Source organism: Lucilia sericata, unplaced genomic scaffold (assembly GCF_015586225.1).
Source record: "Lucilia sericata isolate MDLA Ls3-8-SP2 unplaced genomic scaffold, ASM1558622v1 Contig001374F_arrow, whole genome shotgun sequence".
Classification (NCBI taxonomy): domain Eukaryota; kingdom Metazoa; phylum Arthropoda; class Insecta; order Diptera; family Calliphoridae; genus Lucilia; species Lucilia sericata.
Genome location: NW_023995316.1, coordinates 1 through 24,984, shown reverse-complemented (window position 1 = coordinate 24,984; position 24,984 = coordinate 1). Strand labels below are relative to the sequence as shown.

Sequence of the window (24,984 nt, the reverse complement as noted above, 5' to 3'; positions counted from 1 at the left end):
ATCTAGTCTATATCTAGTCTTAGTCTATAGTCTAGTCTAGTCTATAGTCTAGTCCTAGTCTAGTCTATAGTCAGTCTAGTCTATAGTCTAGTCTATTCTATAGTCTAGTCTAGTCTATAGTCTAGTCTAGTCTATAGTCTAGTCTAGTCTATAGTCTAGTCTAGTCTATAGTCTAGTCTAGTCTATAGCTATCTAGTCTAGTCTATAGTCTAGTCTATAGTCTAGTCTATAGTCTAGTCTATAGTCTAGTCTATAGTCTAGTCTATAGTCTAGTCTATAGTCTAGTCTATAGTCTAGTCTATAGTCTAGTCTATAGTCTAGTCTATAGTCTAGTCTATAGTCTAGTCTATAGTCTAGTCTATAGTCTAGTCTATAGTCTAGTCTATAGTCTAGTCTATAGTCTAGTCTATAGTCCTAGTCTATAGTCTAGTCTATAGTCTAGTCTATAGTCTAGTCTATAGTCTAGTCTATAGTCTTGTCTGTAGTCAAGTATATATAGTCTAGTCTATTGTCTAGTCTATTGTCTAGTCTATAGTCTTGTCTATAGTCTAGTCTATAGTCTAGTCAATAGTCTAGTCTATATTCTAGTGTATAGTCTAGTCTATTGTCTAGTCTATAGTCTAGTCTATAGTCTAGTCTATAGTCTAGTCTATAGTCTAGTCTATAGTCTAGTCTATAGTCTAGTCTATAGTCTTGTCTGTAGTCTAGTCTATAGTCTAGTCTATAGTCTAGTCTATAGTCTTGTCTGTAGTCAAGTATATATAGTCTAGTCTATAGTCTAGTCTATAGTCTAGTCTATAGTCTAGTCTAGTCTTGTCTGTAGTCAAGTATATAGTCTAGTCTATTGTCTAGTCTATAGTCTTGTCTATAGTCTAGTCTATAGTCTAGTCAATAGTCTAGTCTATATTCTAGTCTATTGTCTAGTCTATAGTCTAGTCTATAGTCTAGTCTATAGTCTAGTCTATAGTCTAGTCTATAGTCTAGTCTATAGTCTAGTCTATAGTCTAGTCTATAGTCTAGTCTATAGTCTAGTCTATAGTCTAGTCTATAGTCTAGTCTATAGTCTAGTCTATAGTCTAGTCTATAGTCTAGTCTATAGTCTAGTCTATAGTCTAGTCTATAGTCTAGTCTATAGTCTAGTCTATAGTCTAGTCTATAGTCTAGTCTATAGTCTAGTCTATAGTCTAGTCTATAGTCTAGTCTATAGTCTAGTCTATAGTCTAGTCTATAGTCTAGTCTATAGTCTAGTCTATAGTCTAGTCTAGTCTATAGTCTAGTCTATAGTCTAGTCTATAGTCTAGTCTATAGTCTAGTCTATAGTCTAGTCTATAGTCTAGTCTATAGTCTAGTCTATAGTCTAGTCTATAGTCTAGTCTATAGTCTAGTCTATAGTCTAGTCTATAGTCTAGTCTATAGTCTAGTCTATAGTCTAGTCTATAGTCTAGTCTATAGTCTAGTCTATAGTCTAGTCTATAGTCTAGTCTATAGTCTAGTCTATAGTCTAGTCTATAGTCTAGTCTATAGTCTAGTCTATAGTCTAGTCTATAGTCTAGTCTATAGTCTAGTCTATAGTCTAGTCTATAGTCTAGTCTATAGTCTAGTCTATAGTCTAGTCTATAGTCTAGTCTATAGTCTAGTCTATAGTCTAGTCTATAGTCTAGTCTATAGTCTAGTCTATAGTCTAGTCTATAGTCTAGTCTATAGTCTAGTCTATAGTCTAGTCTATAGTCTAGTCTATAGTCTAGTCTATAGTCTAGTCTATAGTCTAGTTCGTCTATAGTCTAGTCTATAGTCTAGTCTATAGTCTAGTCTATAGTCTAGTCTATAGTCTAGTCTATAGTCTAGTCTATAGTCTAGTCTATAGTCTAGTCTATAGTCTAGTCTATAGTCTAGTCTATAGTCTAGTCTATAGTCTAGTCTATAGTCTAGTCTATAGTCTAGTCTATAGTCTAGTCTATAGTCTAGTCTATAGTCTATAGTCTAGTCTATAGTCTAGTCTATAGTCTAGTCTATAGTCTAGTCTATAGTCTAGTCTATAGTCTAGTCTATAGTCTAGTCTATAGTCTAGTCTATAGTCTAGTCTATAGTCTAGTCTATAGTCTAGTCTATAGTCTAGTCTATAGTCTAGTCTATAGTCTAGTCTATAGTCTAGTCTATAGTCTAGTCTATAGTCTAGTCTAGAGTCTAGTCTAGAGTCTAGTCTATAGTCTAGTCTATAGTCTAGTCTAGAGTCTAGTCTAGAGTCTAGTCTATAGTCTAGTCTATAGTCTAGTCTAGAGTCTAGTCTATAGTCTAGTCTATAGTCTAGTCTATAGTCTAGTCTATAGTCTAGTCTATAGTCTAGTCTAGAGTCTAGTCTATAGTCTAGTCTAGAGTCTAGTCTATAGTCTAGTCTATAGTCTAGTCTATAGTCTAGTCTATAGTCTAGTCTATAGTCTAGTCTATAGTCTAGTCTATAGTCTAGTCTATAGTCTAGTCTATAGTCTAGTCTATAGTCTAGTCTATAGTCTAGTCTATAGTCTAGTCTATAGTCTAGTCTATAGTCTAGTCTATAGTCTAGTCTATAGTCTAGTCTATAGTCTAGTCTATAGTCTAGTCTATAGTCTAGTCTATAGTCTAGTCTATAGTCTAGTCTATAGTCTAGTCTATAGTCTAGTCTATAGTCTAGTCTATAGTCTAGTCTATAGTCTAGTCTATAGTCTAGTCTATAGTCTAGTCTATAGTCTAGTCTATAGTCTAGTCTATAGTCTAGTCTATAGTCTAGTCTATAGTCTAGTCTATAGTCTAGTCTATAGTCTAGTCTATAGTCTAGTCTAGTCTAGTCTATAGTCTAGTCTATAGTCTAGTCTATAGTCTAGTCTAGTCTAGTCTAGTCTAGTCTATAGTCTAGTCTATAGTCTAGTCTATAGTCTAGTCTATAGTCTAGTCTATAGTCTAGTCTATAGTCTAGTCTATAGTCTAGTCTATAGTCTAGTCTATAGTCTAGTCTATAGTCTAGTCTATAGTCTAGTCTATAGTCTAGTCTATAGTCTAGTCTATAGTCTAGTCTATAGTCTAGTCTATAGTCTAGTCTATAGTCTAGTGTCTATGGTCTAGTCTATAGTCTAGTCTATGGTCTAGTGTCTATGGTCTAGTCTATAGTCTAGTCTATGGTCTAGTCTATAGTCTAGTCTATGGTCTAGTCTATAGTCTAGTCTATAGTCTAGTCTATAGTCCAGTCTATAGTCTAGTCTATAGTCTAGTCTAGTCTATAGACTTGTCTATAGTTTAATTTATAGTCTGGTTTGTTAAAATTGAAGAATATAAATAAAGTGACATTTTTGTAAAAATCGTGGTCCTATCGCGCTAAACTTTTCCAGAATTCATTTCTATAACTCAAAGTATAAGTCTAGACTCTAGAGGCAGAGACGACCAATATTCGTAATTTCTGCAATATTACAAAATTTTATGTGTTAAAGGTTAAAATGTGGAAAATTAATAGGTGATATGACTTTTATGGTTCGCATATTCGGAATGAGCACATCAAATAACACTGTGATTAGTGTAAATTATTAAAAAAGCTTTTTCATCGTTGGCCTGTGTTAATAACCAATTAATAATTTTTTTAAACTATCACACGTTTTGATATTTTTCTTTTTCTCTTAATAGATTTTTAATTTTGTTTATTTTTGTTATTGTTTGATTACAACAACAAATAGCACTAAAACAAAGATAATATCTTTTTGCTAAACAAATAAAACAACAACGATAAACAACAGACTAGTTAGTATGTGTATCTTTTTCTCAGCATTTTGCTTCCTCTTGATTCTCTAAAACACATTTGTATTTAGTTAATTTTGTTGTTTTTGGGGTAGTTTCACGTGCTGCTTGTTATGGAACACCCACATGCGCACGTTACATTTAATAAGAAAAAAGCAAACAAAAAAGGAAAATGTATAAAATTTTACAAGAACAACTGGAAAAATATAAAGACAAATTTTTCAATTTAAGCCTGTTAAGTAGGGATATTTTTATATAAAACAAATATTTATTTTTGCAACAATTAATTTTTAAGAATTTGTGTTTAAATTTGTTTGTTATTTTAAAGTTGATTTATAATTTGTTTGGTTTAATAAGGAATTTTTTTTTTTTTTTGACTGTTTGTTATTTTTTTTTATTTTTGTATTTTTTGTTTTCATTTCTATTTTTCTTTCTTCATTTACTGTTGGCGTCTGGCTGGGTGGGTGTTGTCGTTTTTTTTAGCAACAAAAAAATTATATAGAAAGAAAATATAATTTTTTTCTGTTGTCTACTTTCAATTATAATTATTAATGGAGAGATTTTAAATATTAATTTAAAACAAATTGCTTTGTTTTTTCGAAAACAAAATCTAATTTTTTGTTGTTATTTTTTTCAAAAGCACCTTTTTTTGTTGTTAAATACTAAAATTAATAAATAATTTGTGGTAATTACTAAATTGATTATTTTATTTGAAAATTTTTGAGGTTTAATTAAGCTTTTTTTTCCATGTACATATATTTTGTTGTGTTTTTTTTTATTATTATTTTTTTTTCTATATTTTTAAACCATCCACTTTATTTTTGTTGTTTTCCCAACACACTCAATCACAAGTTTTTTTTTAAACACCGTCGCACTCGTCGTCGTCTTCTTCTACTTCTTCGTCGTTTAGGCACTTTAGACCAACTTTACCGCATAAAATCTTCACATCAACTGTTTTGTGTGGAAAATTGTGTTGCCTTTGCTGGCTGCCTCTGCTTGTTTGTGTCCGAAAAGATTTTGTTAAAACATTGGTTGGCCTGGCTAAATGACAAAAGCTTTTTGTTAGCTGTTTTTATTGTTATTGTTTGGTTTTAACGTTTTCTTACTTGTCTTTCTTCATCTCTTTTACTGTTGACATGATGTTTTTTTCGTTTTTCTTCCATTCACAGGTTGTTGTTTGTGTAATCACTCTCATTTTCTTTTTGAATCTACTCTCACGCACTTTTTTGCTCATCTCTCTCTCTCTCTCTCATATTTCTGTTTAAGGACATATTTTGACATTTGACGCATGCGCTTTAATTATGTAAACAAATGTGTGTAAAATTTTTTAACACACAACAGACTCAAGATTTTTTCAATGTTTCTGCTTTTGTTGTTGTTGCCTTTGCTCGAACATGATGTCAAACACATTTTCTGCAATGCTCAGCAAAACCGTCATGGTCTTGTAAACTACATTTATGCTCGTATCTGTCTGTCTGAGCGTTTGTATGTTTGAATTTGCAACATGTGATGACATCTAAGGGTTGACCGTTTATAGCAAGTGTTTAGATGTTTATAGCTGTTGACAAGTCTTTTTGTTTATATTTTTTAAATTTTTATAAGAATGTTAAAAAAATCAATGCGTAAATTTACTATAATTTTTAGTATCAATTAATGTTCTATTTATTTAAAAAATATACATTTTCTAGTTCTAAGTAGTTCAGTTCTAGTTCTAGTTCAGTTCTAGTTCAGTTCTAATTCAGTTCTAATTCAGATCTAGTACAGTTCTAGTTCAGTTCTAGTTCAGTTCTAGTTCAGTTCTAGTTCAGTTCTAATTCAGTTCTAGTTCTAGTTCAGTTCTAGTTCAGTTCTAGTTCAGTTCTAGTTCAGTTCTAGTTCAGTTCTAGTTCAGTTCTAGTTCAGTTCTAGTTCAGTTCTAGTTCAGTTCTAGTTCAGTTCTAGTTCAGTTCTAGTTCAGTTCTAGTTCAGTTCTAGTTCAGTTCTAGTTCAGTTCTAGTTCAGTTCTAGTTCAGTTCTAGTTCAGTTCTAGTTCAGTTCTAGTTCAGTTCTAGTTCAGTTCTAGTTCAGTTCTAGTTCAGTTCTAGTTCAGTTCTAGTTCAGTTCTAGTTCGGTTCTAGTTCAGTTGCAGTTCAGTTGCAGTCAAGTTCTAGTTCAGTTCTAGTTCAGTTCTAGTTCAGTTCTAGTTCAGTTCTAGTTCAGTTCTAGTTCAGTTCTAGTTCAGTTCTAGTTCAGTTCTAGTTCAGTTCTAGTTCAGTTCTAGTTCAGTTCTAGTTCAGTTTTAGCTCAGTTTTAGTTCAGTTCTAGTTCAGTTATAGTTCAGTTCTAGTTCAGTTATAGTTCAGTTCTACTTCAGTTCTAGTTCAGTTCTAATTCAGTTGTATGTCAGTTCTATTTCAGTTTGGTTCAAGTTCAGTTCTGTTTCAGTACCAGTTGAGTTCTAGTTCAGTTCTAGTTCAGTTCTAGTTCAGTTCTAGTTCAGTTCTAGTTCAGTTCTATTTCAGTTCTAGTTCAGTTCTAATTCAGTTGTATGTCAGTTCTATTTCAGTTCTGGTTCAGTTTGGTTCAAATTCAGTTCTGTTTCAGTTCTAGTTCAGTTCTAGTTCAGTTCTAATTCAGTTGTATGTCTGTTCTATTTCAGTTCTGCTTCAGTTTGGTTCAAGTTCATTTCTTTTTCAGTTCTAGTTCAGTTCTAATTCAGTTGTATGTCTGTTCTATTTCAGTTCTGGTTCAGTTTGGTTCAAGTTCAGTTCTGTTTCAGTTCTAGTTCAGTACCAGTTGAGTTCTATTTCAGTTCTAGTTCAGTTCTAGTTCAGTTCTAGTTCAGTTCTAGTTCAGTTCTAGTTCAGTTCTAGTTCAGTTCTAGTTCAGTTCTAGTTCAGTTCTAGTTCAGTTCTAGTTCAGTTCTAGTTCAGTTCTAGTTCAGTTCTAGTTCAGTTCTAGATCAGTTCTAATTCCATTCTAGTTCAGTTCTAGTTCAGTTTTAGTTCAGTTCTAGTTCAGTTCTAGTTCAGTTCTAGATCAGTTCTAATTCCATTCTAGTTCTAGTTCAGTTCTAGTTCAGTTCTATCTCAGTTCTAGTTCAGTTCTAGTTCAGTTCTAGTTCAGTTCTAGTTCAGTTCTAGTTCAGTTCTAGTTCAGTTCTATCTCAGTTCTAGTTCAGTTCTAGTTCTAGTTCTAGTTCAGTTCTAGTTCAGTTCTAGTTCAGTTCTAGTTCAGTTCTAGTTTAGTTCTAGTTTAGTTCTAGTTCCGTTCTAGTTCAGTTCTGGTTCAGTTTGGTTCAAGTTCAGTTCTAGTTCTGTTCTGGTTCAGTTCTAGTTCAGTCAGTTTTAGTTCAGTTCTATTTTAGTTCTATGTCCGTTCTAGTTCAGTTCAGTTCTATTTCAGTTCTAGTTCCGTTCTAGTTCAGTTCTAGTTTAGTTCTGGTTCAGTTTGGGTCAAGTTCAGTTCTAGTTCAGTTTTAGTTCAGTTCTAGTTCTAGTAGTAGTTCAGATCTAGTTCAGTTTAAGTTCAGTTCAAGTTCAGTTCAAGTTCAGTTCTAGTTCAGTTCTAGTTTAGATCTAGTTCAGTTCTACTTCAGTTTTAGTTCAGTTTTAGTTCAGTTCTAGTTCAGTTCTAGTTCAGTTCTAGTTCCGTTCCAGTTCAGTTCTATTCTTATTCAGTGCCTCGTTTCTGTAACTCTCGCATCGAGAAGTTTCTCGCATGAAACAGTGAAATTGAAGAAAAAACAATGTGAATTGAAACAAAATATCATTTCTCACATGCAAGTGTTTCTGTAAGAAAATTTTGTGAGAACTATCTGTCATTTATGTTTTTTGAAGTAAGTTATTGGAAATTTGTGAGTAAAAGTGTTTCTGTAAGAAAATTTTGTAAGAAGTTTCTCACATGAACTGTCAAAAAAACTCACATTTTAAAACGGTGCGGAAAGTAAAATTTTAATTAAAAAAAATTAATTTAAACATGAATTCTATGAAATAATGAAAAAGTAATGTTATATTTATAATTAATTAAGATTAAAATAAATATTGTTCACTAATTTTTAGAAAATACGAGGAATTTCGTATGTACAGAAGCAAATGCTAAAAAAGTACGTGGGCGTAAATTTGGAATTTCGCAAGGGCGAATTTAGTGGGATAATTTTTCGAACAATTTTCATTTAATTTCTATATTTTTTGTTTATTTATTCTTCGTTTATAAATTTGTTCGTTTTCTTCTTTTAATTTTTATATTTTTGACAGCTGTTTTATTGGAAATTTCCAATAAAAACGTAATTCGTGTAGCCTCTTCTCACTTTAAGTTACAGAAACACTTTTTACTCACAAATCGAGAAACGATGGAATTTTTTGTTTCAGACTTCTCGATGTGAGAACTTCTCACTAAAAGTTACAGAAACGGGGTACAGTTCTAGTTTAAACTTGATTACTTAAAAATGCACATTCTTTGATGTTTATTGAAAAACGTATAATCAACGGTACTTTTTAAAGTAGTAATCAAAGTGTGTTAAAATTTTTATCAAAAATAATTTTTTTTGATATTTTTTGCTGTAGAAGAAATTAATTCATTCATTTCCAATCCCGCAAACTTAAAGCCTATTGTGCCTTAATATAATTGCATACCTTTAGGCTGTAACTAAAATGCACAAGTTCAAAGTAAAAAACTTCTGTTATTTATTAATATTGTAGAAAATATATAATTTTATTGCATTAACTATGTATTTAATAAAAAAAATTCGGAAATAAATGAGAATATCTGTATAGAATTATAAATTTGTGCAAGTTTCAACCTGAATTAATAATCATATAATTGCACCTTAATTATTGTCCTCATTTACACTAAAGCTGCCATAAATAGTGCCACTGCGAGTTCTTTTCAATACATACGATTTACTTGGAGAACCCTGCTTTTCATTGGGTCCAATATACTGGTGGACTGTTTTGATTGCATTACGAAAAATTTCATGATCTCGATGCACAGCACCAGGACGGCGACGTTGAGGAATTCTATTTAGAAAATTTAAAATAAATTTATTCTTAAGAAACAATTCAAATGTAATTGAAATAAAAATGTTACTTACCTTTCATTGCCTCTTTGGAAATCCTCCCTACGTCTTCTTAAATCTAAACGTCTTTTGCAATCGTAGATGTAATAATAAATGCAACACAAGATCAGCAAACCAGCTATTAGGTAAACAAACCAACTGCAGTTGTTAAGGAATCTGGAATTGAAAAATGTATAATTGATTTTTTGAGATTTAATATATGTGAATATTTTAGAAGCTAATGGCAGATTTAATCACAGACTGTTTCTGTGAATTAAGTTCAGTAGAATATTATAATAGTCGTCATTGGTCATTGATCTCCAGCTGACAACTAGATCTGGGATTTTATAATTTCAATTTATTATGCTAAGAAACATACGCATGGCAGAGAATCATTTTGTGATATTAGAGCAAAATGTTTATTAAATTGGCAACTATTATCCTACTCACATTTTAAACATTTCATTGGTTTTCAGCAAAAATTTTGACATTGTTTCAGTATTGGTAGGAGCTGTAATTTGTTTGGGTTTATTCCAGAAAATTAAATATTTTAACATTTTCAACGATATGCCAAATTATAGGCTTATAGATTTTTGATCTCGAAAAAGCTCGGAATGATGAATTTTATGACATAACACCAAAATTCTAATTATCGTTACAAAATTTTTTTAACCAATATTTTTAAAATATCAAAATAAAATGAAAAAATCACAACCGAAAAGACAAATATTTCAATATAGAACTAAAAAAAAAAAAACTAAAAAATAGTTTTCAAAATTCAAAAAATAAAAGAAAACAAGTTCAAAAGTATAGAAGGGATATGCGATTATATGATATCCTACACCAACTGGTGTTGGTCAGACCAATATTATAAAGTATGTTTTGGTAGTTCATTTCCGGGACCAATATTCTGCACAATTCATTCTCATCACAGTTCTGGTTTAGTTTAGTTGTATTTCAGTTCAAGTTCAATTCTAGTTCAGTTTTAGTTCAGTTCCAGTTCAGTTATAATTCCGTTCTAGTTCAGTTTCAGTTCAGTTCTAGTTCTGTTTTAGTTCAGTTCTAGTTCAGTTCTAGTTCTGTTTTAGTTCTGTTTTAGTTCAGTTCTAGTTCAGTTATAGTTCTGTTTAGTTCAGTTCAGTTCTAGTTCAGTTCTAGTTCAGTTCTAGTTCAGTTCTAGTTCAGTTCTAGTTCAGTTCTAGTTCAGTTCTAGTTCAGTTCCAGTTCAGTTCTAGTTCAGTTCTAGTTCAGTTCTAGTTCAGTTCTAGTTCAGTTCTAGTTCAGTTCTAGTTCAGTTCTAGTTCAGTTCTAGTTCAGTTCTAGTTCAGTTCTAGTTCAGTTCTAGTTCAGTTCTAGTTCAGTTCTAGTTCAGTTCTAGTTCAGTTCTAGTTCAGTTCTAGTTCAGTTCTAGTTCAGTTCTAGTTCAGTTCTAGTTCAGTTCTAGTTCAGTTCTAGTTCAGTTCTAGTTCAGTTCTAGTTCAGTTCCAGTTCAGTTCTAGTTCATTTCCAGTTCAGTTCTAGTTCAGTTCTAGTTCAGTTCTAGTTCAGTTCTAGTTCAGTTCTAGTTCAGTTCTAGTTCAGTTCTAGTTCAGTTCTAGTTCAGTTCTAGTTCAGTTCCAGTTCAGTTCTAGTTCAGTTCCAGTTCGGTTCTAGCTCAGTACAGTTCTAGTTAATTTTTAGTTCAGTTTTAGTTCAGTTCTAGTTCAGTTCAGTTTTAGTTCAGTTTTAGTTCAGTTTTAGTTCAGTTTTAGTTCAGTTTTAGTTCAGTTCTAGGTCAGTTCTACTTCAGTTCTAGTTCAGTTCTAGTTCAGTTCTAGTTCAGTTCTAGTTCAGTTCTAGTTCAGTTCTAGTTCAGTTCTAGTTCAGTTCTAGTTCAGTTGTAGTTCAGTTCTAGTTCAGTTCTAGTTCAGTTCTAGTTCAGTTCTAGTTCAGTTCTAGTTCAGTTCTAGTTCAGTTCTAGTTCAGTTCTAGTTCAGTTCTAGTTCAGTTCTAGTTCAGTTCTAGTTCAGTTCTAGTTCTAGTTCTAGTTCAGTTCTAGTTCAGTTCTAGTTCAGTTCTAGTTCAGTTCTAGTTCAGTTCTAGTTCAGTTCTAGTTCAGTTCTAGTTCAGTTCAAGTTCAGCTCTAGTTCAGTTCTAGTTCAGTTCTAGTTCAGTTCTAGTTCAGTTCTAGTTCAGTTCTAGTTCAGTTCTAGTTCAGTTCTAGCTCAGTTCTTGTTCAGTTCTACTTTATTTCTATTTCTGTTCTAGTGCTGTTCTGGGTCAGATCCAGGTCAGTTTTAGTTTAGTTCCGTTCTAGGTGAGGGCCCATATTACGGCATACGATATCGATCGAAATCTCTATAAAGTCTAAATGGAGATTTTGATCGATATCGTATGCCATAATTTGAGCCCAGTTCTAGTACAGTTCTAGTTTACTAATTAAAGTTTAATAAAGTTAAAACCTTAAATCTACTTGTTCTTTCCCCTTCTTCTCATCAGTCGTTATATGTAGCATAAATAGTAAACTAAAAATAAACCTAGCCAATCAATAACGACTTAAATATTTAATACAGACCTACAAACCAAAAAAAAAAAACATACCCAGAAGTACTAAATATCGTAGAACATTTGGAGGAGAAGAAAACCCCAACAAAAATGCTTCTTTAAAAAAATTATAAACTGCATAAACTGGGTCAATGCCAATAGAAACGACAGCATAGTGTGTATTTAACATGTATAATATCTAAACTAAACTACGAATATAAATACAATCTGTAGTCATTTAACAAACAGAACATAACAGAAAAAAACTACTAATAATACTAGAACTAGACAATAGTAACAAGAAAAGAAACAATAAAAAACATACAAAACTATACTGGTAATAACAAAAATAACAATGAAACTAGTAAAAAAAGAAGCGCGCTTACGAAATTAACACCAACATTTATTTGTTTGTAACAAAATAATGTGCATCCATCGATTCTCGATGTGTGACCGACGAACTGAGCACCAGCCAAATGCAGCTGCAGCATAAAATGTTTATTTAATGACGTCATTAGTTGTGTGTAATTGTAACACTGTTAATAACATTTCACCTACATTTCAATATTATTACTACTAGCCTACATGTGTGCTACAGTTTTTATTTAACAGTTACCGTTATAAACGAAACTGTTAAAGTGAAAGCTTTCTCTCTTTTTCATTTACATATATTTCTCCGAATTTTAACTCTTGTTTAACTGCTCTCTAATTATTTCCTTTTACGTTATGGTTGTCAAGGATTCCAGGAATTATCTGAATTTTTCATCTGTTTTTTGTTCTCTATTTGAAAGCTTGCTGGTTAGTTACTATTAGTTGGTTTCTGTGTATCTGAATCTGTTAAGTTTTATTTTTGTCGTTGTGCATTAAAATGCCATAAAATATTTTGATACACATGTTAATGGAACGAACGTTATGAGATAAGAGTTTTTCTATTATTCTCTGTATCCGTACCAGGCTGGTGACATTGATACGTTTTGCATAACTTTACATTATTTGGAATTCAGGTGTTTTGATCAGCGAAAATAAATTTAAGATTTTTGAAAACATTTTAGCAGAATAGTGGAATTTTTTTAGTTTGTCATATTGTCATATTTGATAAACTAAAAACAGTTTTCCTTTTCTTATGTTATGGCAACAAGGATGTTTAAAAATGTAGTAATAGAGGATTTTAAGGACTGTTACCGAAAATAAAGATATACGTTTCTTAACCTAAAATTATATTTAAACAGTTAACTAGGTAGATAAATAGATAGGTAAATAGATAGATAGGTAAATAGATAGATAAATAGATAGATAAAACGATAGATAGATTAGATAGATAGATAGATAGATAGATAGATAGCATAGATCGCTAGCTCGCTCGCTAGACTAGCACTCGCTAGCTCGCTAGATCCTAGATCCATAGCTTCGCATCGCTCGTCTCGCCCTCGCCTAGCTAGATAGATCGCTCGCTCGCTCGCTCGCTCGCTCGCTCGGCTAGCTGCTCGCTCGATCCTCGCTTAGCTCCTCCGATGCTCGCTCGCTACGCGCTCGCTCGCTCGTCTCGCGCTCGCTCCCTCGCTCGTATCGCTCGCTACGCCTTCGCTCTGCTCGCTCGCTCGCTCGCTCGCTCGCTCGCTCGCTCGCTAGCTCGCATCGGTCGCTCCTCGCTCGCCATCGCTCGGCTCGCTCGCTCGCTCGCTCGCTCGCTCGCTCGCTCGCTCGCGCTTCGCTAGCTCGCTCGCTCCCGCTCGCTCGCTCGCCGCTCGCTCGTCGCTCGCTCGCTCGCTCGCTGCTCGCTCGCTCGCTCGCTCGCTCGCTCGCTCGCTCGCTCGCTCGCTCGCTCGCTCGCTCGCTCTCTCGCTCGCTCGCTCGCTCGCTCGCTCGCTCGCTCGCTCGCTCGCTCGCTCGCTCGCTCGCTCCTCGCTCGCTCGCTCGCTCGCTCGCTCGCTCGCTCGCTCGCTCGCTGCTCGCTCGCTCTCTCGCTCGCTCGCTCGCTCGCTCGCTCGCTCGCTCGCTCGCTCGCTCGCTCGCTCGCTCTCGCTCGCTCGCTCGCTCGCTCGCTCGCTCGCTCGCTCGCTCGCTCGCTCGCTCTCTCGCTCGCTCTCTCGCTCGCTCGCTCGCTCGCTCTCTCGCTCGCTCGCTCGCTCGCTCGCTCGCTCGCTCGCTCGCTCGCTCGCTCGCTCGCTCGCTCGCTCTCTCGCTCGCTCGCTCGCTCGCTCGCGCTCGCTCGCTCGCTCGCTCGCTCGCTCGCTCGCTCGCTCCTCGCTCGCTCGCTCGCTCGCTCGCTCGCTCGCTCGCTCGCTCGCTCGCTCGCTCCTCGCTCGCTCCCTCCCTCCTCGCTCGCTCTCTCGCTCGCCGCTCGCTCGCTCGCTCGCTCGCTCGCTCGCTCGCTCGCTCGCTCGCTCGCTCGCTCGCTCCTCGCATCGCTCGCTAGCTCGCTCGCTCGCTCGCTCGCTCGCTCGCTCGCTCGCTAGCTCGCTCGCTCGCTCGCTCGCATACGCTCGCTCGCTCGCTCGCTCGCTCGCTCGCTCGCTCGCTCGCTCGCTCCTCGCTCGCTCGCTCGCTCGCTCGCTCGCTCGCTCCGCTCGCTCGCTCGCTCGCTTCGCTCGCTCGCTCGCTCGCTCGACTCGCTCCTCGCTCGCTCGCTCGCTCGCTCGCTCGCTCGCTCGCTCGCTCGCTCGCTCGCTCGCTCGCTCGCTCGCTCGCTCGCTTCGCTCGCTCGCTCGCTCGCTCGCTCGCTCGCTCGCTCGCTCGCTCGCTCGCTCGCTCGCTCGCTCGCTCGCTCGCTCGCTCCTCGCTCTCCTCGCTCGCTCGCTCGCTCGCTCGCTCGCTCGCTCGCTCGCTCGCTCGCTCGCTCGCTCGCTGCTCGCTCGCTCGCTCGCTCGCTCGCTCGCTCGCTCGCTCGCTCGCTCGCTCGCTCGCTCGCTCGCTCGCTCGCTCGCTCGCTCTCTCGCTCGCTCGCTCGCTCGCTCGCTCGCTCGCTCGCTCGCTCGCTCGCTCGCTCGCTCTCTCGCTCTCTCGCTCGCTCGCTCCTCGCTCGCTCGCTCGCTCGCTCGCTCGCTCCTCGCTCGCTCGCTCGCTCGCTCGCTCGCTCGCTCGCTCTCTCGCTCGCTCGCTCGCTCGCTCGCTCGCTCGCTCGCTCGCTCGCTCGCTCGCTCGCTCGCTCGCTCTCTCGCTCGCTCGCTCGCTCGCTCGCTCGCTCGCTCGCTCGCTCGCTCGCTCGCTCGCTCGCTCTCGCTCGCTCGCTCTCGCTCGCTCGCTCGCTCGCTCGCTCGCGCTCGCTCGCTCGCTCGCTCGCTCGCTCGCTCGCTCGCTCGCTCGCTCGCTCGCTCGCTCTCGCTCCTCGCTCGCTCGCTCGCTCGCTCGCTCGCTCGCTCGCTCGCTCGCTCGCTCGCTCGCTCGCTCGCTCGCTCGCTCGCTCGCTCGCTCGCTCGCTCGCTCTCTCGCTCGCTCGCTCCTCGCTCGCTCGCTCGCTCGCTCGCTCGCTCGCTCGCTCGCTCGCTCTCGCTCGCTCGCTCGCTCGCTCGCTCGCTCGCTCGCTCGCTCGCTCTCGCTCGCTCGCTCTCTCGCTCGCTCGCTCGCTCGCTCGCTCGCTCGCTCGCTCGCTCGCTCGCTCGCTCGCTCGCTCGCTCGCTCGCTCGCTCGCTCGCTCGCTCGCTCGCTCGCTCGCTCGCTCGCTCGCTCGCTCGCTCGCTCGCTCGCTCGCTGCTCGCTCGCTCCTCGCTCGCTCGCTCGCTCGCTCGCTCGCTCGCTCTCTCGCTCGCTCGCTCGCTCGCTCGCTCGCTCGCTCGCTCGCTCGCTCGCTCGCTCGCTCGCTGCTCGCTCGCTCGCTTGCTCGCTCGCTCGCTGCCTCTCGCTCGCGCTTTTGCTCTCGCTCGCTGCTCGCTCTTTTGCTTCGGCTCGCTCGCTCCTCTGTCCCTCGTTGCTCGTGCTCGCTCTTTTTTTCGCTCGCTCCGCTTTCGCTCCTCTGCCGCCCTCCGTTCCTCCTCGTGCCTTTCCTACTCCCTCCCCCTCCTCTTCCCCTGTTGCCTTTTTCCTCCCCCCCCATCCCCCTTCTGCCCTTCTCCCCTAAATCTTCTCTGCTACAGCCCTTTGCCTTTCTGCATTCCCCACCAGAACTTGTTCTCTTTATTGTAAGCCCCTTTTAAACAGAGTAACATTAAACGATTTTTACCTTCTGGTAACCTATTTCGTTTTTACTTCGCTCAAATCCCAAAACCAAAAACTGTCAATAAATCTATAAATGTATGTATGTATATGTGTATAGAAACAATATTGAATATCTTTTGACATTTAGGTTAAGCATAACAACACTATTGACGGCACATTTGTCAAAATCTCGGTAAAATAATAAAAACAAAATTTAAATTCTTATTCGTTTCAATATACTTTTTTGTTGATTATTCTTTGTTACTACAATCATTGTTAACGAACACACTTTGATACCCTTGGTACTACACATGTGTACCTGAGCCATACACCCGTGGCTTTGAATTTTTTTTCTTAAAATTTTAAGTTCGTTTTTTGTATTGGGTGGCGTTTAGTCAGTCTCCTCGTGTGTTTTTAATTGCAGTTATTGGCTCTGGGTTGATGATGGTGGTGTTGTTGGTTTGGTTTCTTTTATGTGGTTTTTCATAAATATGACATTGCATGTTGTTTCATGTCTTGAAAATCGCAAAAAAAACTTCAATTCAAAACATAAACTCTGATAGTTAAACATAAACGAAAAAAACACCAAGTTATTGATACATGTTCGAGGAAAAAAACTGAATGGAATCGAAGTGTATGCAAAACAAAAAATTTTGAAAACAATAAAAAAATGCGATTTAAAAACCAAGCCCAGCTTTATTTCGTTTCGGTTTTTTGTTTTGTTGGATGATTTTAATTTGTAGTTTTTTTTATTTTGAGTCAATACCAACAACAATTACATTTGACCAATAATAATAATTCTTAAGTTTTAAAGAAATTAAGCTTTATTTTCTTTAACAATCCAAATGGGTTTTAACAATTTTGATTCTTTTTTTCCGTTTGTTTTTGTTGCCAAGTTTAGTGGACCAAAAATTTTCTGTTTACTTTTATGGTTTTTTGTTTTACGGAAAAAAATATCATGATACTCGCAATATGCATTTTGCAAATTTTTGGTTGTTTTATTAGGAGAACAATTTTGCATGTTATATTTTTACATCGGCATGACATTTGTACATTGTACGATTATGGAGTAAAACCAAGTCACTAGGCTATAGACTAGACTATAAACTAGACTATAGACTACACTATACACTAGACTAGAATCTAGACTAGACTATAGACTAGACTATAGACTAGACTATAGACTAGACTATAGACTAGACTATAGACTAGACTATATACTAGACTATAGACTAGACTAGACTATAGACTAGACTATAGACTAGACTATAGACTAGACTATAGACTAGACTATAGACTAGACTATACTATACTATAAACTAGACTATAGACTGGACTATAGACTATACTATAAGCTATACTATAAACAATACAATAAAGTAAACTATAAACTGGACAAGACTTTAGACTATACTATAGACTAGACTATAGACTAGGCTATAGACTAGGCTAAAGACTAGACAATAGACTGGACTATAGACTAGACTATAGACTAGACTATAGACTAGACTATAGACTAGACTATAGACTAGATTATAAACTAGACTATAGACTAGACTTTAGACTAAACTATAGACTAGACTATAGACTAGACTATAGACAAGACTATAGACTAGACTATAGACTAGACTATAGACTAGACTATAGACTAGACTATAGACTAGACTATAGACTAGACTATTGACTAGACTATAGACTAGACTATTGACTAGACTATAGACTAGACTATAGACTGTACTATAGACTAGACTATAGATTAGACTATAGACTAGACTATTGACTAGACTATAGACTAGACTATAGATTAGACTATAGACTAGACTATAGATTAGACTATAGACTAGACTATAGACTAAACTATAGACTAGACTATAGACTAGACTATAGACTAGACTATAGACTAGACTATAGACTAGACTATAGACTAGACTATAGACTATATACTATATATACTATAGACTATAGACTAGACTATTGACTAGACTATAGACTAGGCTATAGACCAGACTATAGACTAGACTATAGACCAGACTATGGACTATACTATAAACTACACTATAGACTATAGACTAGACTATAGACTAGACTATAGACTAGACTATAAACTAGACTATAGACTAGACTATTGACTAGACTATTGACTAGACTATAGACTAGACTATAGACTAGACTATAGTCTAGACGATAGAATAGACTATAGACTAGATTATAGACTAGACTATAGACTAGACTATAGACTATAGACAAGACTATAGACTAGACTATAGACAAGACTATAGACTAGACTATAGACAAGACTATAGACTAGACTATAGACTAGACTATAGACCAGACTATAGATAATACTATAGATAAGACTATAGACTAGACTATAGACTAGACTATAGACTAGACTATATACTAGAATATATACTAGACTATAGACTAGACTATAGACTAGACTATATACTAGACTATATACTAGACTATAGACTAGTCTATATACTAGACTATATACTAGACTATAGACTAGACTAGCCGATAGACTAGACAATAGACTAGACTATAGATTAGACTATAGACTAGACTATAGACTAGACTATAGACTAAACTATAGACTAAACTATAGACTAGACTATAGACTACACTATAGACTAGACTATAGACTAGACTATAGACTAGACTATAGACTAGACTATAGACTAGACTATAGACTAGACTATAGACTAGACTATAGACTAGACTATAGACTAGACTATAGACTAGACTATAGACTAGACTATAGACTAGACTATAGACTAGACTATAGACTAGACTATAGACTAGACTATAGACTAGACTATAGACTAGACTATAGACTAGACTAGACTAGACTATAGACTAGACTATAGACTAGACTATAGACTAGACTATAGACTAGACTATAGACTAGACTATAGACTAGACTATAGACTAGACTATAGACTAGACTATAGACTAGACTATAGACTAGACTATAGACTAGACTATAGACTAGACTATAGACTAGACTATAGACTAGACTATAGACTAGACTATAGACTAGACTATAGACTAGACTATAGACTAGACTATAGACTAGACTATAGACTAGACTATAGAGTAGACTATAGACTAGACTATAGAGTAGACTATAGACTAGACTATAGACTAGACTAGACTATAGACTAGACTGTAGACTAGACTATAGACCAGACTTTAGACTAGACTATAGATTAAACTAATAGCTAGACAATAGATTAAACTAATGACTAGACTATAGATTAAACTAATGACTAGACTATAGAACTACACAATAGGCTAGACGATAGACTTAAATATTGATTAGACTTTAGACTAGTCTACAAACTAGATGAATGACTAGGCAATATATACTAGACTGTAGTCCTTATTCAAATAGCCTGTGATATTCATAATTCATTTGGAAAATATTGATTAAGAATTGTTTGTAATACTTTTTCCATGCTGTTCAAATAACCAGAATCAGCCAATCTACTTGTATGCTTTTGGGGAGAATTTTAACCATATTTTTCTTCATTTTCAAGATTAGTAGATTTGTTGAATAATAAAATTACTAGCAATAACCACAGTAAGTCAATTCCCACCTTTAAAACTGCAGGGTAGTTTTTAAATAGTATTGTGTGCTCGGCATGTATTTATTTGCATCATGGTATTTTTTGACATTTATTACTTGAGTAAAACAGTTTTATTCTTTTGTATATTTGCAGCCAAAGTTAATTTTTCATTTTAGTAGGAGTTTAGGTCGTTTTGTTTTTTGAATAAAGTTTTCATAGTTTTTCATTAATATTCGTAATAAAAATATTGTGCAAAATTGTTTTGTATATTGTCTGCATATTAAATTATCTAAATATATAGTTAGATATCTGTGTTATTTGTTTATTTATATTTAATTCTTTGTGAATATGTCATATTTTTGTTATTTATTTAAATTTTTTGTCAGCTTTTTTTTGTATTTCTGGGTTCAAAAGTTGCGTGTTCTAAGCTAATTTTATGGATTTTCAGTTAAACGGTTTCTGTGTTTATATAACACCTGCAAGGGATACGAAATGGGTATAATAATAACTAGTCTATTTTTAGTATGTTTTGTCATATTGTTTATGATTTGGCAAATTTGATGGATATCGTAATTCGTTTTTTGGTATAGAAATTGCTGATACAAAAATTTAGGGAGTTATTAGCAAAAAAATTTTCAACATTTATCAGGCAACTAAGACTTTAGCAAATTTTTTTCCAAATTTTTTCCATTAGAAAACACTGTCCTACTAAAGCCAATGATTTTACAAAACAGATGCATCTTTTTTTTTTTTTTGTATTGACTAATACATGATTAATTTGTTAAATAAAATTGCAATTTTTCTTCATATGCGATCGAGTCGTCGTTGTCGTGTTTTATGTAGAATATTCATTTTCATTTTTATTTGTTTTTAAAATTTATTTAAAAAAAAAACTTAGAAAAACAAAAACATGTCAAAGCCATTGTCAACTGACGGAAATCAATTAAACGAAAAAAGTTTATTAAACACGATTTTCTGGAGGCAATTTCTAACAAAAGCTTAAAATTCTTAAAAACACTCACAACATTGAAAGCCTAATTTGGTTAATTTGCAATTAAAAATAAAACTAAAAACAACAATAAAAAACACAAAAGTAATTACATATAATTAAACATCAAAATAGCTAAAATTTTACAATTTCTTTGTTGATGTATTTTTTTTTTATTTTCTTAATTAAATTTTTACTACTTTTCCTCAAAAAAAACAAATAACAACCACATTTCTGGTTTAACTTTTTTCCATCAGCACCTCATAAACTGTCATTAGACATTAAACTCCCCAAAATATATATAAAATAAAAACTCGTTTCTATTGGTATTTTTCTAATGAATATTAATTTTTTTTGTCATTGTTATCAATGAAATAAACGCCCACTGTAGTTGGTACATTTGTAGCTTTTTAATCCAACATATTTTTTAAAAATTTAAATCTTCATTTCTTCATAATGAAAAATAAATGAATTTTAATTTTTCACTCTAATTATGTGACAATTAAAACGGACTACTTGTCAACATGATACTTTTGATGGTAATTAAATGAAATTGTAAAAAAAGGTTTAATAAAAAAAGAACCCGTATAGTAGCAGGTTGTGTTTTTTATGATACTCACTGTAAATTAAAATAAATGTAAACAAAATAATAAAAAAATTATACTTCAGAGTAAAAGTTAGAGACTATGCCATAGTCAATACTATTAACTAAACTTATACTAGACTATTATCTATATTATAGGTTATTCTATAGATTAGACTGTTCTACATACTAGTCTACAGCCTGGACTATAAGACAGACAACGGACCACACTTTATACTAGTCTATAGACTATACTATATTCGAAACTATAGACTAGACTATATTCTAAACTATAGACTAAACTTTAGGGTAGACTATAGACCAGATTATAGATTTAAATATGGACTAGACTATTAACTAAACTGTAGTCAACACTATATACCAGACCAGACTATAAATTACGCTGTAGACAAGATTGTAACTAGACCATTGACTAGACAATGGACTAGACTATATATTAGACTAGCCTACAGACTAGACTATATACTACTCTATAGACTAGACTATATACTAGTCTATAGACTAGACTAGAATATAGACTAGACGATAGACTAGACTGTAGATTAGACAATAGACTTAACTATATACCAGACTATACACTAGAATATAGACTAGACTATTGACTAGACTATAGACTAGACTATAGCCTAGACTATAGACTAGACAATAGACTAGACTGAAAACTAGACTATAGACAAGACTATAGACTAGACAATAGACTAGACTATAAACTAGACTATAGACAAGACTATAAACTAGACTATAGACAAGACTATAGACTAGACTATAGACTAGACTATAGACTAGACTATAGACTACACTACAGACTAAATTATCGACTAGACTATATATACTTGACTACAGGCAAGACTATAGACTAGACGATAGACTAGACTATTGACTAGACTATAGACTAGACTATAGACCAGACCATAGACTAAACTATAGACTAGACTATAGACTACAGATTAGACTATAGATTAGACTATAGACTAGACTATAGACTAGACTATAGACTAGACTATAGACTAGACTAAAGACTAGACTATAGACTAGACTATAGACTAGACTAGACTATAGACTAGACTAGACTATAGACTAGACTATAGACTAGACTATAGACTAGACTATATACTAGACTATGGACTAAACTATACACTAGACTACAAACAAGACTATAGACTAGAATATAGACTAGACTATTGACTAGACTATTGACTAGACTATAGACTAGACTATTGACTAGACTATAGCCTAGACTATAGAATAGACTATAGAATAGACTATTGACTAGACTATAGACTAGACTATAGACTAGACTATAGACTAGACTATAGACTAGACTAGACTAGACTATAGACTAGACTATAGACTAGACTATAGACTAGACTATAGACTAGACTATAGACTAGACTATAGACTAGACTATAGACTAGACTATAGACTAGACTAGACTATACTATAGACTAGACAAGACAATAGATTAGACAATAGACTAGACTATAGACTAGACTATAGACTAGACTATAGACTAGACTATAGACTTGACTATAGACTAGACTATAGACTAGACTAGACTATAGACTAGACTATAGACTAGACTATAGACTAGACTATAGACTAGACTATAGACTAGACTATAGACTAGACTATAGACTAGACTATAGACTAGACTATAGACTAGACTATAGACTAGACTATAGACTAGACTATAGACTAGACTATAGACTAGACTATAGACTAGACTATAGACTAGACTATAGACTAGACTATAGACTAGACTATAGACTAGACTATAGACTAGACTATAGACTAGACTATAGACTAGACTATAGACTAGACTATAGACTAGACTATAGACTAGACTATAGACTAGACTATAGATTAGTCTATAGACTAAACTATAAACTATACTAGACTATTGACTACGCTATAGACTAGACTATAGACTAGACTATAGACTAGACTATAGACTAGACTATAGACTAGACTATAGACTAGACTATAGACTAGACTATAGTCTAGACTATAGACTAGACTATAGACTAGACTATAGACTAGACTATAGACTAGACTATAGACTAGACTATAGACTAGACTATATACTAGACTATATACTAGACTATAGACTAAAGTATAGACTAGACTATAGACTAGACTATAGACTAAAGTATAGACTAGACTATAGACTAGACTATAGACTAGACTATAGACTAGACTATAGACTAGACTATATACTAGACTATAGACTAGACTACAGACTAGACTATAGACTAGACTATAGACTATAGACTAGACTATAGACTAGACTATAGACTAGACTATAGACTAGACTATAGACTAGACTATAGACTAGACTATAGACTAGACTATAGACTAGACTATAGACTAGACTATAGACTAGACTAGACTAGACTATAGACTATAGACTAGACTATAGACTAGACTATAGACTAGACTATAGACTAGACTATAGACTAGACTATCGTCTAAGAGAGATATATAGACTAGACTATAGACTAGACTATAGACTAGACTATAGACTAGACTATAGTCTAGACTATAGACTAGACTTTAGACTAGGCTATAGACTATAGACTAGACTTTAGACTAGGCTATAGACTAGATTTTAGACTAGGCTATAGACGTTTGATAGAAAAATTTGTTCATAGAAAATTCTACTTTATTCAGGGTGTTTTTAGAAGACAAGGTTGTATAAAATTCTATAAACGTTTAGATATTGGAGAATATTATAGACTAGTCTGGGAAGGAGGCTATTTATTAGTCTATAGAAGATAAAATGGCTTATAATATAGTTGGGTAGATAGCCAAGTCCAGAAGAACGGGTTATAGACGAGATGGTTTAATTTTTGTTTGTTTTAAATTTTCCAAATTTATTGGAAAAATAAGAAAATTAGTAACAGAGATCATATCTTAATTATAACATCGCCTAATAGCCCAATTTCCAAACACCCACTGTATGACATAATGTGAGAGAAAAAAGGTTTTTGTGTTGTAACAAAATAATACATTTATACTTCTTTTAATTACATATAAATACAAACATGGTCATAAAACAATAGACATTTCAAACAAATGATTTTATAATCCAAGACACAATAAAAAACAATAAAAACCTAAATCATTTTTCACTTTATCTCAATTTGTGCATAATTTCTTTAGCCAATATCACGTAGTACTACTAGTCATAGTATGTAATGCAACCAACAAAAGAGATATATGTATTTATCTTAAAAACAATATGATATGAAACTAACTTTATCTGGAGATTTAAAATTTGTTTTAATTTCTTACTTTTATTTTGTTATAATAATATTTACAATATTTATTATTTACTACATTGTAACTGAGTGTGTTTATTTGTTTATTTATGTTTATAATTTCCATTTAAATCTCTGACTGATAACGACAACACCACTTCATTAATTTTAGATTACGTGGGTTGTTTTAGTCTTATTTTTAGTTGCGGCTCATTTGCTAGATTGTTTTTTTTTTTTTTGATTCACTCTTTTTAGTCGGGATTTTTGATTTTTTTAAATCTCGATTATTCAGTGTCAATTGTGGTTTAATAAGTATTTACAATATAAGCTTAATTAAATCTTTTTTTATATAAATTACGAATGATATTCATACTGATTTTTAATAGATAAAAAAGATTACGAATAAACACATATACATAAATAGAGATTTCAATTTTATTTTCAAAATTTTGAAAATATCTTAAATAAAATTGCAAAATTGATATGTATTTGAAAATTTCATTTACATCAATTATTTTTAAATTTATATTGCTCACGTTTTCTGTTAGTTTTATATAAATATATTCATCTCTATTAATTTGATTTCGTTATGATTCATTGAAATATTCCTTACTAAAAATCTTTAAATTTCAAATTGTATTGTTTTAACATATTGTTAAATTAATTCTTGTCCAAAGGCAAATATTTACTTATCGACTTAATATAAACAATTTATTGATGTTTATTTAGACGAATACACATATAAAAACAATTTTGGAATTTATATCTAATTTCTTTAAAATAAATTAAAATTGCGCCTATAAATTATGGTGTAAGAAATAAAAATAATATTAAATTCTAGTAATAAAATTTTGAATAGAAAATCCATAAAATTGACCACAGAAATTGTAATTGAAAAGTTTTAACATCCAGCAAATCGTATGGTCCAGTTTTTTGTCCATAAAATCCACAGGAATTTGAAAATTTTCCAATAGATTTATCTAAAAAAAGAAAAATAATTATAGTTTTAAATGAGAACTCACTGTCAGTATTTTATTAGATTCTAATAGATTGAATGTAATTAAAAGTGATTTTTTATAGTTGAACATAAATTATTGATGTACATAAATAAA

At 34.8% G+C, this 24,984-nt stretch overlaps 1 protein-coding gene across 1 annotated transcript; it reads right to left on the bottom strand.

Annotated features, from left to right (window-relative positions):
* Positions 1-8,399: 8,399 nt before the first annotated feature.
* Positions 8,400-9,522, bottom strand: LOC119611143. Its single transcript, XM_037966624.1, has 3 exons — positions 9,245-9,522; positions 8,831-8,971; positions 8,400-8,756 (listed from the first exon to the last, which is right to left on the bottom strand). Exons 1-3 carry the CDS (start codon positions 9,349-9,351, stop codon positions 8,567-8,569), a joined length of 438 nt encoding a protein of 145 aa, XP_037822552.1. The 5' UTR covers positions 9,352-9,522; the 3' UTR covers positions 8,400-8,566.
* Between the last annotated feature and the right edge of the window lie 15,462 nt (positions 9,523-24,984).